This window comes from Eptatretus burgeri, chromosome 9 (genome assembly GCF_056783735.1).
Source record: "Eptatretus burgeri isolate ZD-2024b chromosome 9, Ebu_testis_v1, whole genome shotgun sequence".
NCBI classification, from domain to species: Eukaryota; Metazoa; Chordata; class Myxini; order Myxiniformes; family Myxinidae; genus Eptatretus; species Eptatretus burgeri.
Genome location: NC_140969.1, coordinates 94,370,250 through 94,390,838, shown reverse-complemented (window position 1 = coordinate 94,390,838; position 20,589 = coordinate 94,370,250). Strand labels below are relative to the sequence as shown.

The 20,589-nt window shown below is 42.9% G+C and overlaps 1 protein-coding gene across 1 annotated transcript; it reads right to left on the bottom strand.

Moving 5' to 3' along the window:
* Positions 1–1,102: 1,102 nt before the first annotated feature.
* LOC147020654 (ras-related protein Rab-29-like) lies at positions 1,103–20,331 on the bottom strand. The gene is made up of 5 exons (XM_085896187.1): positions 20,015–20,331; positions 13,202–13,273; positions 9,921–10,102; positions 6,986–7,107; positions 1,103–1,977 (listed from the first exon to the last, which is right to left on the bottom strand). Exons 1-5 carry the CDS (start codon positions 20,127–20,129, stop codon positions 1,869–1,871), a joined length of 600 nt encoding a protein of 199 aa, XP_085752313.1. The 5' UTR covers positions 20,130–20,331; the 3' UTR covers positions 1,103–1,868.
* Between the last annotated feature and the right edge of the window lie 258 nt (positions 20,332–20,589).

Below are 20,589 nucleotides of genomic sequence, written 5' to 3'. Positions count from 1 at the left end.
ACGGGGAAGACCGAGAAAAACTTGGCTAAATGTGGTGGAAGAGGAAATGTGGGCAAGGGGATTAAGAAGGGGAGATGCAGAAAACAGGGTAAAATGGAGAAGATTGTCATGGGGCCCGCAAGGCTAACCCCTGCTTTAGCGGGGAAAATGGCCTTTAAATGCTTGTGTGTGTGTGTGTGTGTGTGTGTGTGTGTGTGTGTGTGTGTGTGTGTGTGTGTGTGTGTGTGTGTGTGTGTGTGTGTATATGTATATATGTATATATACACAATACCCAGTAGCAGCTGGTTAAGATAACCAGGGAACCAATGGTAAACATGAATGACCCACAAAATATGTAATGGAGAAGAAAGTAAATACCCATGGATTTTTTTTTAATGCTGTGAACAAACTTTGGTAATGGTGTGGTCAAGTTTCATCGAAATTGTGTGTGTTGGTTCTGAGAAGAAAGTAAATACCTACTTTGGGTGGAACCCCCTCCCCCCCCCCTCCTCCATAAATCCTCTGAGACCTCAATTTTTTTTTTAATGGCATAAACAAACTTTCGTCCATCATGGGTGATGAAGGTTGTGTTCAAATTTCATCGAAATTATTTGTGTAGTTTTGGAGAAGAAAGCAAATACATATTTTGGGGGTCAACCTCCCTTACACCCATTTAGACCCCAATTTTTCTCATGTCATGAACAAGCTTTGGTAAATCATGGGTGATGAAAGATGTAGTCAAGTTTCATCGGAATTGTGTGTGTGTGTGTCATTTCTGAGAAGAAAGCAAATACCTCTTTAAAGGGGGCAATCCTCCCGTAAACTCCCTTAATAAACCCCCTCAGAACAATTTTTTTTAAATGCCGTGAACAAACTTTGATACATCATGGGTGATGAAGGTTGTGGTCTAGTTTTATCAAAATTGCATGTGTCGTTTCTGATAAGAAAGCAAATCCATATTTTTGGGGGGCAACCCCCGTAGAACCCTTTAGGGCCCGATTTTTTTTAAAAAAAAAAGTTTCAGAGAAGAAGTTGCATGTATTTGTGGACGGATGGACGGACGGACAATGCGCCACTCCCCGGAACTACATTCCAGGTGAGCTAACAATATTTGTTCTCAAACTTTATTGTGAAAAGGAAAATGTTATAGTTACGATGATAAAGTTTGCTATTGAAAACTATTGCACAAAAGGTGAAAATTAGGCGATCGTTGTTCGTTCTAAATTACATGCAAACACGTGATGGAAATCACCTTCACCTAACATCGAGTGTTAACCAAGACGGCGTCCGGTATCTACACCGTGCTATGTGTGTGTTGTGAATGCCCATGAACATTCTATTTATTTTCAGTTCAGTGGTGGTAATTCACATAGTGGACTGAGACAAAAGCCAGGATTGAGGGGGGGGGGCGTAGAATGTAAGCGTTGCAAAAGTAAGATGTTAAAAGATATCGTGATGCTAAAACAGAAGAGGATTGTTGTGTCGTATTGTGGAATCGTAATGTGGTGTCATTCCTTCCTTGTTTGGTTGTTTTTTTTGAGATTTCATCCATCTAGATGTTTTTACATTTTTCTTAAATTGATTTTGTTTTCTTCTAATATACATGTGATTTTACCTGCCGAGAGGTGCATGCTCAAAACCATCACTTTTTTTTATTTTTATTTTTACGTTGATCACATTTTCAGAGAGTATTCGACTGCGTTAACAGGTCTCAATTTGTATATCATTCCCACAAAAGAATAGATTCCTCAATAAAATACAACAATCATATTATGGTGTTTGTATTATTTGCTAATACAATTCGAGGCCATCACTTGTGAATTCTTAATTACAAATCATTTGGACAATAATGTCACAAACATTTTTCCACGCCGGCAGCAGTCCAGGTTTCAGCAGCAACTCGGTGGTTTTCTTTCTTGAGACACGAGCGTCACAATACCCTCTTCTCGGCAAGACATCTGCAGATCCTCCCAGGTCATCATGTTTTGCACCAGGATCCTGCACAAGGTGAAGGATTTATATTAATATCACAGAACACCTTTCAGCATGATGGAAATCCTCCGATTTCAAAGTAAGTCTGAAACGGTTAAATTAGCAAAATAGGACGTGAATGCAAGATGTCCATATAATACATTGTCGACTATTAACTAACGAAGCACAAAAACGTCCGTGAACTCATTCTGTAGTGAATACGGTTTTTAATGTAATCCAACTTGATAATGTTATGTGGTATGTTAATTGTCAAGTGATGAGTTTGTGCATTGTGAGGGTTATTAGATGGTTAGTTTGCTTCAACATTTACACAGGAATAAGTCACGAGTCATGTAAAACACACAATTGCGTCTGATTCGAGTCCTGCAACCTTTAAAATTAAATTGCACAATTATCCACAAAATTTTCAGTCACTTTTGTAAGATTGGACATGACAAGTGTTACGTGCTGCCTCCGTGCACTGGAGCGAGTGCCCCAGTTACCCGGAGGACTAGCATGGCAGAAAAGTTTGATGAACAAAATAATATATGTCCTGTCTCTTGACTAACAGGTGAAAGCAACATACGACGCAAAACAAAAGGATATATAATAAGCAACTTATAAATCCCTACTCTCTACTTTTTCAAACGCTAACACTATTTAATAAGATGCCATCACAATGATTTTAAAACTCTCCCACAGTTACACATACAAGTTTCATTGCTTTTAGAAAATGATGCTTTCGATGCTTTTAAAATTCTCGCTTTAAAAATTTCAATGTTTTCAAGAAAAACAAAAAAGAAACAAACACACGGCATGTTTCAATGCTTTTAAAACTCCCCAAAGTTACCCATGACAGGTTCAGTGCAGTTTTGAATTGACTCATAATATTGGCAACTTATTGACTTCACCGATAATTGACCTTCAAGTTGGCAACTTATCTCATGTACCCAGTTCTTAACAAGACCCCAGTAGGGCACAAATTTAAGTTAAATTCGGATGTGTTCATGTTCAAAGCAGTCTCTGTTGCCCCGATAAGTGCACGAGTGTGCCCAAAGCGATGCCCGACTGGCCAGCCGTGTTGCCAGTCCCCAGAGGGTGATCTTCGTATCACCGAAACGAGCAGATGAACCCAGTCCACTGGGTTTGTTTGTGTGTGTATTTGTTACTTACGAAATCTAAAGATTTCGTAAGTATATTGATGACTTCCGTTTCTGTTTGTTTGTTTGTTTGTTTGTAGGCACGATAACTCGAGAACGAAAGAAGCTACCAATGTCAAATTACACCACGTGATTCAGGAGGGTGCTGGCTAGTGCTGATTATATTTTGGTCAAAATCGGTCAAAGCTCAAGGTCACAGTGAGGTCAAATATTCGATTTTTCATGATTTGCTACAGAATCATCGTAGAAACTTCTGGTTTGCGCCGCTACCTTCTCTTGAGACAGCTTTTGTTTGACAAGGTCAGAGGTGAAGTTGACGATTTCCTCAGTACCAGTCTATGACTGCTTGTTTGTTTGTCTGTTTGTTTGTTTGTGTGCAGGATATCTCAAAAAGTTTTGTCGAATCTGGATGAAATTTTGTGGACAGGTTGGGTGTGCGACGAGGAAGAAGTGATTCGATTTTGGTGAAGATCCAGATCCGGATCCGACTACTAGACTTTTAAAGTAATTCTTCGCCATTGAGCGATCGGACTAAAAATGATATATAACATGATATCTCAAAAGGTTGTCGACGGATTCGGACAAAATTGTTGGACAGGTTGGGCGTGTCGCAAGGACGAATTGATTAGATTTTGTAGAAGATCTGAATCCGGATCTGGGTACGAGAATTATTTAATTTTCAAAGTGATTCTTCAGCATTGAGAGATCGGGGCAAAAACGATACAGTACTGTATAACCTGATATTTCAAAAATTTATTGGGCCCGATATGTTCTCGGGGATCAGGAATTACGTGGTGGAGGTATGCACTCTACCGAGTGCCCTTTTAGTTTTGCAATGTGACAACACAATGGAACATGGAAAGAATGGTTGGCAGAGGGATGGATTGCCTGCATTTGCATTTAGCATTCACGGCAGCTTGGTGTTACAGTGGTGAAAGTCCTTAACAACTGTGGTGAGGAAGGCAAGGTGGACACACGAGATTATGTTGATGGATTGGAATGTAAAAGGTGGAACAAAAGGCCTAATTTTTTTTGATCCTTCTTGATTTTTCTTGAACAAACCACACTTCTAAGCTTCCTCCAAATCCAGCTGCTGACCGGGCATCCTCTGTCATGCAGAGTGTCCGTCCTTGGCACACCTGAACTTCTCCATTTATAAGGCCTTCATCTATAGCTTGATGGAGTTCGACTCTCCCCTCTGGGCTGGCTCCCCTGCTTCACAATGTTCTCAGCTTGATGCCATGGAAACCAAGGCCTTCAAAATCATTGGAATCTTCTGCACTGAAGCGTAGCCTTTGGGTCTATCACTTCGCCATCACAGACGGGTTGCTGGTCTCTGTTTTCTACCGCCTCCGTTCTGCTCTTGCACCCTCTGCCCTTCCCGTACTTTGTCCCTACAGGTTTCTGCAGGGCTCACACAATCGATCAGCAACCCCATTCTGGCGAAAGTATCTAAATCCAGAATCACTACTCACCCTCACTCATCCATTCCTCTTTTTTTTCCCCCACCTCTGGAAGCATCTTCCACATTCTCTTCAATCTCATTCTTTCTTTTAGGTCTTCAAGACAGCTGTTCACCACATCTCTTATAATCTCCCATCTAAAACCATGATCTTTTCTACCCTCGTTAACCTCCAACCCCCCCCCCCCCACTGCTTTGTTGTGCATATAGAGCTGTCAGTTGCTTATACACCTCCAAAATAAAGGTATGCGTCAGAAGAACGCGTTGCATGCTTGGAACAAGATCGCCCATAGGGCGGCTACTCTGCTAGTTTACGTGATAGTTATTTGATAGTGACTGTCAGAATAAGCGTGATGTAATTTCTGTAATTATCGAGATAGTGTCGCGTCGTGTTCAGAAACTTTCACCTTCCCACCCAAATGTTGTTTTTTTTTTCCTAATGCCTGCAACCCCCCCCCCCCCCGCCACCACCTTCTCTCCACAATGAATATCTATATTCATGTATTTTGCACTCAACACCCCTTTCACAAATTGACCTCTCCATGATGCATCAGGGCTGTATCAAGGGCCGTGACTTGCTGGGAATGTGACAGTCTCGGAGTTTCTTGTCACGCCCCGATGACTGTGAACTGCATGTAATGGAAGCATACCGGCACCCCTCCCAATCACTGCATACCGGTGAGCTTGGTCCAATCTGTACGCACCACAGGGGTCCACCCTGCCTCACCAGAACTAATAAAAGTGAGGGTAAGGTGGTGGGCATGAGTTGGGGGTGAATGGTGCTTCGTGGTTGGAGCTTGGTGCTTTAGGAAGGCTCTCTGCGGCCTATGTGTCATATCTCCGCATTGTCATTGTCCTCGTCATCCCTGGCTGATTGCTGACTGCCGTGTCCGTGGATGCTGCCTGGTCGTTGCTGTGAGGTGCTATTTGGAGAGATACGGAGGGTGTCGTGAGGCTGAACCAGATAGTGCATTGTTAGTTCAGGCTGAACCTGAACTAACAAATTCATTTGCTCAACATTTGATTCACCGCGTTGTGTGGTTGTGTTGTCTTCCATTCTCTCTTGCCCCATTCTTGTGTTAATAAACCCCATATTGATGAAAACCTGTTTTGGGGGGGGGGGGGTAGGATGCAGAACTCCTAGCGCAGTGGTGAATTGCTATAAACCCATGAAGTGGGTGAATGGCCTTTGTACATTTAAGGCGCCATTTAAAAGCAGGCCCCGACGAGTTCCACTCTGCTTATTCCCGTCAGCAGAGTCGCCATGACAGAGTAGTTCTCATACCACCGGCTTGCACACAAGTTACAAGCGGACCTGCCGACCCCTCGTCTCCTACCCACCTGGCGGTTCCTTGGTGTGGTTGGAATCCCACGACAGTAACAATATCCCTCAACTGTATGTCATTGTGTTACATATCAATTGGCTTGTCTTTTTACTCGACATGAGTGTGTCCCCCAAAAGGAGGTCTTTAGATCCTCGTGGAGGATCTCTAAGTCTTACTCACGTTGTTGTTCTTGTGGACTTTTTCGTTTCACAGCCTACAGTTTTCATCGAAACTTCCTGAAACTTGGCATATATATGTAAAAATACCCTGCGCAGACAGTAACCTTCTCCGATTTTGAAAATTCCTCCGAGAAAAAAAGTTATGACCTCAAAATATCTCCGCTAATGGAAATCGCCTAAAAAATTGTCTCTGAAACTAGGCAAGCTTTTTGAATTCTGTTTGCGGGAATCGAACAGGGCATTAGCAGAGATGAATTACCGCACATATGATACATCACTATGACGTCATATCAATTTTTATGACGTCATTCCAAATTTTGTACATTTTTTGTTTCACAACCCAGAGTTTTCATCGGATCTTCGTGAAACTTGCCATGTATATGCAGAAAGCCCACGCGCAGACAGTAACCATCTCCGATTTTGGAAATTCTTCCTAGAAAAAAAGTTGATGTCATAATATCGCCGCTAATGGAATCCGCCTATACCATTATCTCTGAAACTAGGCAAGCTGTTTGAATTTTGTTTGCGGGAATCAAGCCGGGCATCAGCACAGATTATAATTTATCGCAAACCCGATACATCACAATGACGTCATATTCGTTTTTATGACGTCTTCATTAAGAGGACGAGGATCTTAGCTCATTTGAGCTTGTTTTTGTTGTTGTTGTTGTTGTTGTTGTTGCTGTTGGTAGATTTGTAAAAAAGTTGGAGTAAGCTTCAAACTCATTTTTCTATTTTGTCTGTACTGTCGAGGTCCACGACATGCAATGAAACTTGACTCACTTTCCTATTTATTTATTTATTTTCTAGGAAAACTCAAAAGGCTATTATTGGTTGCTACAACTTTAATACAATCCATTCACTGGGGAAGTGGTGGAAGGGGGTGGACATTATAAAAATAGAACATACCTCATGGATTCAAAGATATTCTTGTTCTTCTTAACAGAGACTTTCTGCCATGCTAGGAAGGCATGTTCATCTGAGAATTGCTTCATATCACATTGGGTAATGGCATGTTGGGGCAGGTCACACTGAAAAAGGAAAACACAACTTGCATGTTCAGTATAAAAGGGTACATTTGCAACACATAAATATGAACAAATATGTTACAAGTTCGGAGTAAAAAATAATAATTAAAAAAACAGTTGCTGATTCAAGCAAAGAAGAAACGGTCTGCATTGGTGGCACAAGAGCATACCAACACGAGAACCAAATGGTTCAAGTTATCCACCGTAAAATGTCACAGCACCGACGTTTCGGGCCTTGCTCTCTTTTCCTCCAACCAAGGGTAAGGCTGGAAAAGTCAGCATTTTGTGATCTTTTCTGGCTGATAACATTCACCATTTTATTCCAGTGTTTTTACAACCTCGGAGGTTAGATATTGTGGAACTATTTGATCTATTTATTTTGTATATAGCACATGGACATGTAGAATTTTATAAAATTTTCTGCATGTTTTATGCCTCTCATGACAGTCACCGGAGGCATTGTGTTTTCAGGTTGTACGTCCGTCCGTCCATCCGTCCGTGCTCATTTTCTCTATTTTCTTTGCAACCGCTTATCCGATTGATACGAAATTTTCACCATAGAATGTTTCATGTAGAATGTTTAAATGATAATTGTGACGTTAAGTACTCCCCATGGGAAATGTGTGATGCTTTTTTTTATGACATCATAGGTGGTTTCGTTGTGATGTCATAATTGCATATGTCGAACGCTTCATCTGATCAGGTCAGGTCAGGTATGGGAGCATGTGCCAGAACAGCGCGTCGCTGCGTCCACTTTCCGCCGGTACTCCAGGGGCCTCCGTCTGGCCATCCCCCAGGCAGATGCCAGGCCCATCCCCATCTCCTTGAGATGATGGTCAACCTGCTGCAACCATGAGGCACGTGGTCGGCCCACTGGCCTCCTCCACTCATGAGACTCCCTCGCTGAGAGAATCTGGTAAGCAGGATCAGCGTCAGGAAAACGAGCCACATGTCCATACAGCCGCAACTGACGCTCACGGACTATGCAGGTAACAAATCTCATCCGAGTCTCTCTCAGCAACCGCTCGTTGGATACAAAATCTGACCAGCGATAGCCAAGGATTCTCCGAAGAGACCTGGTACCAAAGGAATTAAGTCTCCGTCTCAGATCCTTGGTCAGAGTCCAAGTCTCGCACCCATAGAGCAAGACTGGAAGTACCAAGGACCTGAAGACTCGGACTTTCGTCCTCCCGCACAGGTACCGCACAGGTACCGCTCCCGCACAGCGCCACACCCTGATCAGTATGAAAATTTTTGAGGGTCATCTGTGGACAAATTGGTCGACAGAAAAAAATTGATGTCACCAGTCATGTGGTTCGGCAGCCATATATATATATATATATATATATATATATATATATATATATATATATATATATATATATATATATTTTTTTTTTTAAACACAAAAACCTTCACAAATCTCCAAAACAGCTGAACAGATCAAAGCAAAACTTTACAGGTATGATCACCTATCCATGAGGAACAATAGGTTTTCCACCTATGACATCATAGATAACATGTTTTGGCAGCTATGAGTTTTGAAGAATACACCTTTAAAAAAAAAATTCTTCTCCAGAATGGCTTGACAGATCGAGGGGACACTTCACGCACAAGTTCCCCAAGCCTTGGGGATATCAAATTGTTCATGAATAATTAATAGGTCACATGGTCTCGCCACCATATTGGATTGAACGGAAATCTTTAAAAAATTCTATCTCTTGAACGGCTTCATCAATTGATTTGAAAAGTCACAGTTGTGATGTAGCGGTCATGTGGAATATATGTTTAAAATTATAACCTAATCGGATGCATGGTATGGCAGGCAGAATTGTTTAATATTTGAATCTGAGTTCAGGGATTTCATTCAAACTTGGTACAAGTATGCAAAATGATTAAATAATTTTGGTGGAGGCATAACTGGCAATGTCACGACGATGCAGAGTGCCCTTCTAGCTGCTATAGAAAATGGTAACATACTTGTATGTGTTGTAATTTGTCTGGATCTTACTGTTCCAAATTCTCCAAGCATATGGCATCTTCTGCATCCTCTGAAGACTCCTCTGCAGTAGTACTAAGTCCTGATGGAGAGACTGCAACTTTTCAAATTGATGAAGGAGTTCCTCAAGCAACCTGCTCGCTCCTTACCTGTTTACCATTACCCTGGAATATACCTTAAGAACTGTAATAGAAGACTGGGATGGTTGAAATCTTTCTTGGTGTAGAAGCCGTAGACATCCAGCCCAGCTCATTTTTGACTTGGACTTTGCTGATGACATAGTGCTACTCTCTAGATGTTATGCAAAGCTGAACTTCGACTTCACAAGGTTGAAGCTGTTGCTAAATCTATTGAGTTGGTTGGTACTCGATGCTGAAGAAAGGAAATATATCCACGAACCTCGGCTCTTACATCAACATGCAGCATGACTAAGAATGCAAAAAAAATCTCAGGCTTGGGGAGCATTTGACACCCTCAACAAAGTTTGGAGAGCTCCAGTCGGCAGACAGAGTAAGCAAAGGATCTTCAAAACTATGGTTGAGTCGATCCTTCTCCATAGGTGCGAATCCTGGACCTTGACCTAGTCCCAAGCACTGGATAAATAATTGGACGGTACCTACACCCAATTGCTTTGCGAAGTCCTGAAAGTTTCTTGGTGAGAGCATATCAGCAACAGAGATTTGAATGGTTCTCTTCTCGATCACATCAAATTATTTAATTTTAGTTGAATGGCCAGAACCAACATTATCTTCAAAATGCAAACCTTCATTATTCGTCTTTATCCTTGCATAGTGAGCTAACTTTAATGACAGATCACCTTGTTGGCAAGAAGCAAGCAGGGGATAGGTTGGTCATTTGGAAGCATGGCTTTACTGTCCATGTCGTGTTTCCAGATAGCAGCATTTTCAAAGGATCTTCGTGATGTGACGTCAAACATAACCACGCAGCCGGAAGCCCCCCGGTAGTACATATTTGTCATGTTCGTCAAGTTTTCTTGTCCTATGTAATAAAAGCACAAAAATCTCAAAACAAAAACTACAAATGTTTGTAAGTTCTGCATTATCTTGATACAATTGTTCGGAAGGGGTTAATAGTTGAATTTAGACCTTAAATAATTATATATGTATATATATATATATATATATATATATATATATATATATATATATATATATATATATATATATATATATATATATATACATGTTTGGATTTAGGACATTTTACCTGAAGTAAGAGTTTTTATAAGGCAGCCTAAGGAGACAATCTAAAGCAGTGGTCCCCAACCTTTTGATCCCAAGGGCCACATTCACGACTCCCAAGGATGTTGGGAGCCACAAAAAAAATCGAATAAAAAATTGAGAAATCGATACAACGTTTGGGGATTATTGGAGTATTGTTTTTTAAATTAATTGATTATATATATATATATATATATATATATATATATATATATATATATATATATATATATATATATATATATATATATATATATATATTCGATCGATCGATTGTTCACGCACTGTAATTCTTAACAAATTTCCGTTCAGGGTGTAATTAATTTTAAATACTGCCGCAAGATGCCGGAAGGTAAAATCAAATTGATTTGATTCCTCCCGGGGGTAAGTGGCAGTAACCAGCAGCGGCATTGTGTAAACCCCTTTAAAATTGCTACATGGAAATGTGTTTTGATTGGAAAGTCCTCGCGGGCCGCAGTATGGGGCTCTGCGGGCTGTGTGTGGCCCGCGGGCCGCAGGTTGGGGACCAATGATCTAAAGTGTCGAAATAGCTCGGGTAAGGTGTCCTGTCTCTTTTGGTTCATTTACACCACATCCTTCAGCTAGCGGTTGTAAGTTCCGAGACGAGGGGAGGAGCACATTCTTGCAAAATGGGGACGTCTCACCTAATAACGGCAACTCGGTGAAAATAGAAACCGATTTCTTAATTCCTCGTATGCTGCGGACATTCACACTCACTCACGAGCCTAACCATCTGAAAGATCTGAGCTCAGGCCAACCCATGCTTGTGTTGAGACTCCTTGACAACTTTGTTGGCCCCTGCTGAGATCTTTCTCCTTTTGTGAAGAATGCTGAGGCAACAGGAGCCTCCCAAGAAGGATTCAAGAAAGCTTTCCTCTTACTCCCAAAACATCATCCTCTTCAACGTCTCACATCCAATATGTTCCTGTTTCATGTTCAGATATACCTCTGTAGCCCAACCAAACTATTTACTCTTTTGTTAAACCTCTCTGTGCCTCGTTACATCGACTGCATCGATCCCTTCGTGCACATCCACTTTATAATCTTCCTGTCCTTTTAACTTGAGGATTGGAGGGCAACAGGGGTTGTAGGGAGGTACCTCCCTCTCTGTCCCTCACAGTTACAATATCCAATGCAGCAGATCCTGGTCCAAGTAATGGCCCAGATTGAATTACTTTGTTCCTAGCAGCACTCTGCTCCACATAGATAGCCGCCATAGATAACAGAGCACTCCTCCCTTACTCCGATGAAGGGTTAACGCACAAAATGTAAGCTTCTTGCTTCACGTGGTGGTTGGCATAACTCAATTAACATCCTGTTAATTTCAACTATTTTTCTACCGAGCTTGACATTAGATTGACACCGAGCTACCGAGCTTGACGCTACCATAGATTGACATTAGCTTTGACCAGCAAGATTAGTTCTTCATTCAAAAACAGACATGTTCGAATTTGCTCCAACCTTGACTCCTTCAAAAGGATCATCGTAACAAATTTCTATTGATTCAAGGTTGCATCCCCAACCAGCTCAAAATGCATGACACTGCAATGGGCTGCATTTCTCTCCGTCAATGAGACGTACACAGTCCTGGTGAGACACTCAAACAACATATTCTGATCCCACCATCACCACTTCCACCCAACGTGGCCTAATTCCCATTTGGCGCACCCTCCTTCATCATGATGAGTGTCTTCTGCACAAGAAATTAGCGAAGCACCGGCGTAGCCAGGCTGAGGCAGACGAGGCAGTTTCCTCGTCGCTCATTTCCTGAAATATGATCTGGCCTGAGCCCTCTGGCCATTTGAGCTCCCATTTTGAGCATTGAAATTAGCCAAGAATAGGTTTCTGGGCATCAAAAATGGATTGGCTTCTGGGGGCAGCTAAAGACCCCCAGACCACTCGCCATAATGGCTTCACGCCGTTGGCGCTCGCAACGCTGCGCTGTGTGCACCGTCGCATCAAACAAGTTCACCTCTTTTCGCCTCATCGCTTTTGGACCTCTGGCTACGCCCCTGCGAAGTACTGACAGTGCTCACTGACCTCAATGTCCGAGTTCTGCCTTCCTTGCTGACATAGTCAAGAACTGCGACCTCACTGCCTCACCCCTGCTTCGTGTGGGCTACTCTCACGAAACCCAATGTCATTTATTTTTGCCAAGCTGAAGGCCCTCGACACTCGTCCTCCAGATCGTTTGTTGCACAGAATCTCACCTACACCTCCTAAACATTCAACGTCTCCGCCCCAACCATCTCCTGCCTTACCAGACTGTCTGTAGGGCTTCTTCCAAATAACTGCGTAACACAAGGGTCTGGGGAAACTTCGCCTTCAGAACCACCACCCACCTCCACCACCATGCCTCATGCTGTGGCACTGCCAGCTAACGACTCTTCCCCCCCCCCTACTAGCTGAGGAATGACAGAAGTCAGAAGAGCTCAAGAGGAATTGCTCCACCTCTGCAACATCCTGTCTAAACTAAAGAGTACAGGGTGAAGTGGAGAATTTTTTTTTTTTTAAACTCTCTTTTGTAAATATTGCCGGGCCAGTATGTTGCATTTGTCTGGACTGAATACCAAAAGGCACCCTTCATTTTATATTTGAGGGGTGTGGGTGTGGGTGTGGGTGCTCATCCTGCTATAACAAGTTCTCAATACAATGACTAATCAACGGAATGTACTTGTTTGTTACAATGAGACTACTGCATTTGGGTCTACCTTCCTTTTAATGTTGACTTTATATGCAACTAAAGTTATAAAAGTAATTTTTGAATCGATTCTACTCTCTATGAAATCTTCCTATGTCAAATGCATTTTCAGTTGTGAAGAGGGTTGAAACTTACCTGCAATATCCCACAGGTGCAACCTTACGGTCTCTTTCTCTGACCATGACAGCACTTTCGAGGCAAAGTTCACTAAAAACAAAGGCATCCATCATAAAAATTAGTTGTTTTCCATAATTAACCATGAAAAAGGGGTTTAATTATGCAATGCTATTCATATATTGCGTATCGACCTAGCTTCTCCATGTACCAATCGAATTGGCCTTGCTCAAGCCCAGGAGGTCATGTTACTGTGCATGTCCATAACATCCTCTCCCACCCCACACACATATTGCTTGATTTTTCACACGATTAAATGTATGTTTATGTGTCGCAGCCATGCTATTAAAAATACCCTGACCCTGACAATTTACTTTTAGTTTGGTGTATTGATAGTACCATAACTGGTAGCTCTGTCAAACACAACACACGGGTCATGGTCTTGGATCCGGCCAGGTTATTCTGACATTGCCATGCACACAATGCTGTCGGGGGTATACACACCTTGGGGTTTCCTTCCCTTTGGTGTATGTATGTTGTTCGTGGTGCCGAACCCAGCTCTTCCTCGAATGACTGAAATCCAAGGTTTGAGCTTCACGAGTATGTTCGATCATACCGATCGGCTACCAATCAATTGGATCTTTGTCAGTTGGGGTCTGTGACTTCTGAGTGACGTTACAGTGACCACATCAACGGTGTAGCGTTTTTGAAACTTGTATTTCAAATAAACAGATACAAAGTCAAACGAGGAAGTTCACCCTTTCAGATAATGCATTGTCCAACTCCGATTCCCACGTTGAGTTGTTCCCGCCCAGTGTCCCTGTCCTGCGGGCTCAACTTACGCTTGTTCACCTCGTCCACCAGGGCTGTTGAACGATTGAGTCTTGTCGCGGCGTTCTCTCTCGTACGCTGGCCCGTCCAGGATGATTGAAGAGCTCAAAGGAATGCTTTCCCGATACACAATCTTAATGAGTTTTAGTCAACTTGATTATAATCGGCTCCGTGTGTTAACAACCACTCTGGATATTAACATCTCGTTCACTCATCACAGTTAAATCGAGGACGGGGATGATCAAAACGTACGTCTTGTCACACATGTCACCCGTCTCTCTACACCTCCCTCTCGCAGGTTTATATAGTATCACAGAACGATCTCGTGTTTTCCAGCAAATGCGATTCTCGTCCAGACTGGAAGTTTCGTCTGAGAACGTTCCAGAATCTTCACGAATCTCACCAGGCAGTTTGCAGAAAAATACTGCCATCTCCAGTCAAAATTAGCTCATTACATCAAGCAGTTTATATTACAATTTACCGATTCATGCCGCACGAAACTTATAACATGTAACCGTCAATTTTAATCATTCATTTCTAGGCATTTAGCAGTGCTGATCCACAAACCTTAAGAAAAAGATTCTTGCAAATACTTTTATTTTTTTTATTTTTACAACAGTCAGTTAAAATTAAAGGGTGCAAAACAAACCAAAAAGAACAATCACAGTCAACTCTTATAATCAGCTCCCACATCCTCGGATTCCTTAATGGCTTGGACACAGAACCGAGAGTTCTGGAGGAACACCACCCACTGCGTTATCATCTCACTGTCAATCTTACACTTCTGTATGTATGACGGGGCTGATGATCAGTCTGTATTATGAACTCTCATCCGTAGATGTGGTTCTGAAATTTCTTAGCAGCGAACACAATAGCGAGACATTCATGTTCTATCGCCGAGTCGTTCCATTCTCGGGGCAGAAGTTTCTTACTGGCATACATTACAGGAAAAACTCCATCCTCGTACTCCTGCAACAACACCGCTCTGATTCTGGCATCAGATGCATCCGCTTGCATGATGACATCTGGCAAAGTCGGGCATCCGTAGTACAGGGGCCTTGCAAAGAAGGTTCTTGATCCTTTCAAATGCCCTCTGTTTCGGTGCCTTCCATGGAATGTGGTTGGACTGACCCTTTTTGGTGAGGTCAGTGAGGGGTACAACTTAATCTGCGTAGTTTGGTTTGAACCTCCTATAATACCCTGCTAAGCTCAGGAATGATCTAACCTGTCTTTTGGTCATTGGTACTGGGGTGTTTCTGATGCAGGTGAGTTTCCCTTCCTCCATCTGTACCTGACCCTTTCCCTCTACCTTTCTGATACATCCTCGTGTGTCTCTCTCCATCAGCCCTTGTCTCAATTCCAGCAAGTCTTCATTCGCCAAGACATTATTTATCACTATCCAGCTCTGGGTCGATGACTGCCATACCGGCCACATCCGGCTGTAATGTGATGTCGGCTGCATTGTCAGCACACTCATGATACAACTTCAAAAGTGAACCACACCAGTGCTCTGCCATCTGAGCTATCTGGGCAACCCACTGGCTGGACACAATTCTCCCACGTATATAGATTTCTCTCTCTCTCTCTATCTCTCTCTCTCTCTCTCTCCCCCCCCCCAACTCGACCCCTCCCCCCCACCCCCAGAAACTGGGGGAAAGAGAGTGGCATCTCTACATATGTGGGAGAATTGCATGTCCAGCCAGTGGGTACCCCAGATAGCTCAGATGGCAGTGCACAAGTATACTAATATGGTTCATCAGAGAAGACATGGGTTCAATTCCTGATCTGGGCATGTCATTCTCATATATATATATATATATATATATATATATATATATATATATATATATATATATATATATATATATATATATATATATATATATGTATATTGTTGTGGTTGAGGAAATTCGCAAACCACCATTCAGGTCCCGTAGGTGAGATATCTCTGTAAGTACATGTGTAGTTAGCCCCAAACCCGTTGTTTAGAGGGAATAAATGTGATTCATTCGGGCTGCGACCCTTTAAGATAGCCGTTTTTCTGTTCTATCTTTATTTTGAACCAACCACGTCTCAACTGCCATCACACAACAACCACCGACCGCAACACCGCTTCACAACAACAACAACGCAACAGCCACGACCTTTACTGTCACGGCTCGCTCCCGTAAACAACGCATCACTGCCATTCCAAGCGTCGCCATGGCCATCACCGCCACTTTAAACCCTCCACCACCTTCGCCTCTCCTTCTGCGGCCATTCCCGCACCACTTGTGGGCGCCGAGCGTCGGGCTGTCCAGGCCTCGTACAGGGCGCGCGCTGAGCCACGGGTACAAAGAGCGGCCTTTCCGAGGGGAAGTCGGATCAGGAATGATACACGCCCACTTCTGTTCCGTCCAATCATTAAGCGCGGGGCGATTTGGCCCCGCCTCCAGGCGCGTCGGAGTAGAATCGATATATGCAAATTCGAGGATCAGGGGAGGTTCACGCCCACTTTTCCTCCGTCCAATGGGCGAGCATGGCTCCGCCCCGGAGCTCATCCTGATCCGGAAATTTGCATATGGGTTCTCCTGCCATACTATAAAGCGCCGAGCGCGGGGCGAATTCAGTCAGTTTTGTTTTGGGTCGGAAGCAGTTGGAGGCAGTCGGAGTTTTGGGCTCGGGCGAGTTGGAGAGGTGTGGCGGCGGCGGAGTGTGGCAGCAGCAGTCAAGACGGGTCTGGAGGAGAGTCAGTCTGTCAGAGTCGGAGTCTGTCGGGGAGCTGCAGAGAGGGGGAGCCGGGAGCGCGGTCAAGGTCGCAGTGGAGTCGCTCGTCGCGGGACCCAAGCAAGCCAGCTGTCCTCTTTCCCCAGAGCATCAACAATTCCCCCCTTTTTCCCCCCCGCTCTGAGATAGTGTGGAAAGGGGGCCCCGTTCCCACCCCATTCCAAGCAGTGCCAACGATACCCGTGGAGGAGCGCGGAGTCAGGGCACCGCCGCCATACTTGCGGCTCATCACAAGACGGGTAGGCTCCACCCGGTCTCGGCCCACAGCCCCGTCTGTCCCCTTCTATTTGAGGGTGGCCCCTTTCTTTTGCTTTTGAGCATATGTGTTGTCGGCACCGTCTGTAAAGTAAAACTGTGTAAGTGTTGCCGTGTGCTCGCGTAGTCGGTAGTAGATCTGCATTGTTGTGTTTCTTTTGCAATTGCTTTTGGTGCATAATTGTTGTAATTGTATATGTGTGCTATCCGTGTGCCGCGGAATAAATGTGCCTTATGTTGAACTGTTTTTCCTGTTTCGCTTCGTCTTTTCTTTAATTGAATCTCCATCTTACTTCACGTAAAGGGTTGGTAGTGGGCTAAATACGCTAGATAATTAATCGGAACCGTAGATGTTGACGATAACACCGCTCAGTTATCCCGATAGTACGGAACGGGTCGCTTAAAGTGGCCCGTGTCCGAAGTCGACCTGCGGCGAGGTGCGACCGCCCGGTCTACCCTCCGTGTGGGTACTTAGGTAGGTCGAATTTGGCGAGCAACCCTATCCCACGCGGGGGGCCGATTGGCACGATCGTGGTGAGGCCGAAAGGCCCACCCGTGACTAGTTCCCGGCGTTAGTCCGAGAGGGTCACGACGGAATTGTCCGTCCGGTGGGCGACGTGCCGCGATTCGAGTTACGTGGCCGCTCGCACGCCGGCGGGCGCGAATTCGCAACAATATATATATATATATATATATATATATATATATATATATATATATATATATATATATATATATATATATATATATATATATATATATATATATATATGTTGTTGCGGTTCTCAGAACCACATGCATACAACAGATAGGTGTCCCAAGACAATTATTCCATTATTGTGCATCAAGTTAGTTCCCTTCCTTTTGTTTAGCGGGACAACGGGGAGTGCGTTGCGATGATTTAATAATTAGGGTTGCCAAATCATTTTCTTTTCATCCCCACTCTTTGTCTTTTTCTTTCCTGGGATAAATCAGTCACGTGCGCTTTCGCAGTAAGGTGGGCAAACTGCCGCGCCGCCGTGAAGGATCCGCTGTATCAGGAGTCTCGTTCCCGGGCGAGCCCGAAACCCGACATTTGCGGCGAGTCACATACGCTATCAAAGGATCCGCTGTATCCGGAGTCTAGTTCCCGGGCAAGCCCGAAACCCAACACGTGTTTCGACTTCTGAGTAACTTACAAGTAACGTGTGTCGACGTGTGTCAACGATCACATAACGTGCCTACAACTTATGGCCAGTGTAGCAGAACGTGTGAGTCATACGCTGGCATACATTGTAAAATTTCAAGCATGCTAAAATTTGAGGACAACCGCAAAGTACAACGATGAAAGCCAGCGTACTACGACGTATGGCAGTGTTTTTCAGCGTGCTCTTAACGTATACAAACTTACCCATAACGTATTCGACGTGTGCAGCGTTTTATCCCAATTTTGCATACGTCAGGTGTAAGTTGGCTAAATCGTCAAGGTGTGACAGGGCCTTAAAGTTTTTGGTGCAAGTTATTTTTTAGAAGCTTGCCATTCATTTAATATGTATACTAGGATGCTGATATTTGGCATGGAGGTTCTTTTGGGGTATACCATTGGTATAGTGAAGTTGAAATTAACAAATGGTTTTTAAAATTTTTTAAATTTCAACCTAAGATGGTGTCAAAGCCACCCAATGCTCGCCTGTTTATACTAGACGCTTGCCATTCATTTAATATGTGTACTAGTTTACTGATTACAATATACAAATACATATATTGCTTTCAAATGATTTGGATCAGACTTTACTGCAATGCTTTATAAAAAATATTATTAGACTCGTCTTTTAAAAACGATAAATGTATAAACAGGCGAGCATTGGGTGGCTTTGACACCAACTCTCTGGTTAAGTCGAGCAAGGAAGCAGCATGTACCATTTTTAAGTCAAGCAAGGAAGTAGCACGTACCATTTTTATGTCTAGCAAGGAAGCAGTACGTACCATTTTTAAGTCAAGCAAGGAAGTAGCACGTACCATTTTTAAGTCTAGCAAGGAAGCAGCATGTACCATTTTTAAGTCTAGCAAGGAAGTAGCACGTACCATTTTTATGTCTAGCAAGGAAGTAGCACATACCATTTTTATGTCTAGCAAGGAAGTAGCACGTACCATTTTTAAGTCTAGCAAGGAAGTAGCACGTACCATTTTTATGTCTAGCAAGGAAGCAGCATGTACCATTTTTATGTCTAGCAAGGAAGTAGCACGTACCATTTTTATGTCGAGCAAGGAAGCAGCATGTACCATTTTTAAGTCAAGCAAGGAAGTAGCACGTACCATTTTTAAGTCTAGCAAGGAAGCAGCATGTACCATTTTTAAAGGCTTTGCTCTGACTTAGCTGGAGTTAAAACTGCCAACCTCCTATACGGACACTCAAACCATTACACTTCACCACTGGTGGAAAAGGCAAGAATAAATCATTTACCAGCAAAGCAAGAAGAAACAGATGTAGATAAAGGAAGAGAACATTAAAATCAAATCCCACTCGGCAGTGAGAGGTATTGAAAAGAAAAAAAAAAAGACAGAAAAAATTAATGTAAATGACGGTCCTTTGAGTGTCCTGAGAATAAAGGGCGTTCAGGATTTTTAACTCGCACGAATGTAGAATTCAGAGAAGAAAAATACCTCAACGAAAATGAATCCTCACTACAGGGGGCTATCTCTTGAGAACACTACTATGGAAATAAATCTTGAAATTAAATTTTCTTTCCCTTTCACTTTTCTCAAACGTATCGACAGTTGCAGATAGACAACTATGTGTGGTTTCTGTCATCAGGCTGGATAGAAAGCTTTTATATTCAGGAAATAAAGGTCAAAGCTTAGGCAAGAGTAATGGACATAAAGTACCTTCCCAGGTCTTCAGATAAACTTCAATGCATTCTCTGAAGCCAAAAGTTTCACAGTAAACTTTAAATGTTTTAAAAAATTGTAATTGACAGGCACACATAAGTGGCGTAAACGTACCTCCGATGGTCATTCTGTAATCATCAGTGAAAACGTTTCTGGAGTAATGTTGGATGAACGAAGTTTTTCCAACAAGTTTATCTCCGATCACAACAACTTTGAAAATCCTCTCCATGACGGTACTTCTTTCGTCTTCTCCGCTATTGTTTCCTTCCTTTGTGACATTTAAAACTCGTTTGACCAGGAGACTACCGGTTTTTCAATCACGAACAGTGTCGTGGAATTTCCGTATTTCGTTCACCTACTCCTTTTCTTCCTCATCTTATTTAACCCAAACTTTGTTACATTGTTTGCCAATTGTCTTTTTTTTTTTGTCAATTGTCTTTTTTTGTCAAATTGTCAATTGTTAAATTGTCAAATATTTTTTTTTCATATATTAAAAAATTCATATTCTGTCATAATTGGGAAGTTATTTGATGTCATGGTCGTGAATTTATTTGTCATATTTAGGTCGTGAAACTCCCTAGTTCCAGGATCACTGCTCACCTCCACCCATTGTTCTTCCTTTTCCCGCCCACGTCCTGTTTTTGTGTGTTTTGTGTCTTGTTTTTTTTTGTCTGTTACGTCCTGATGCG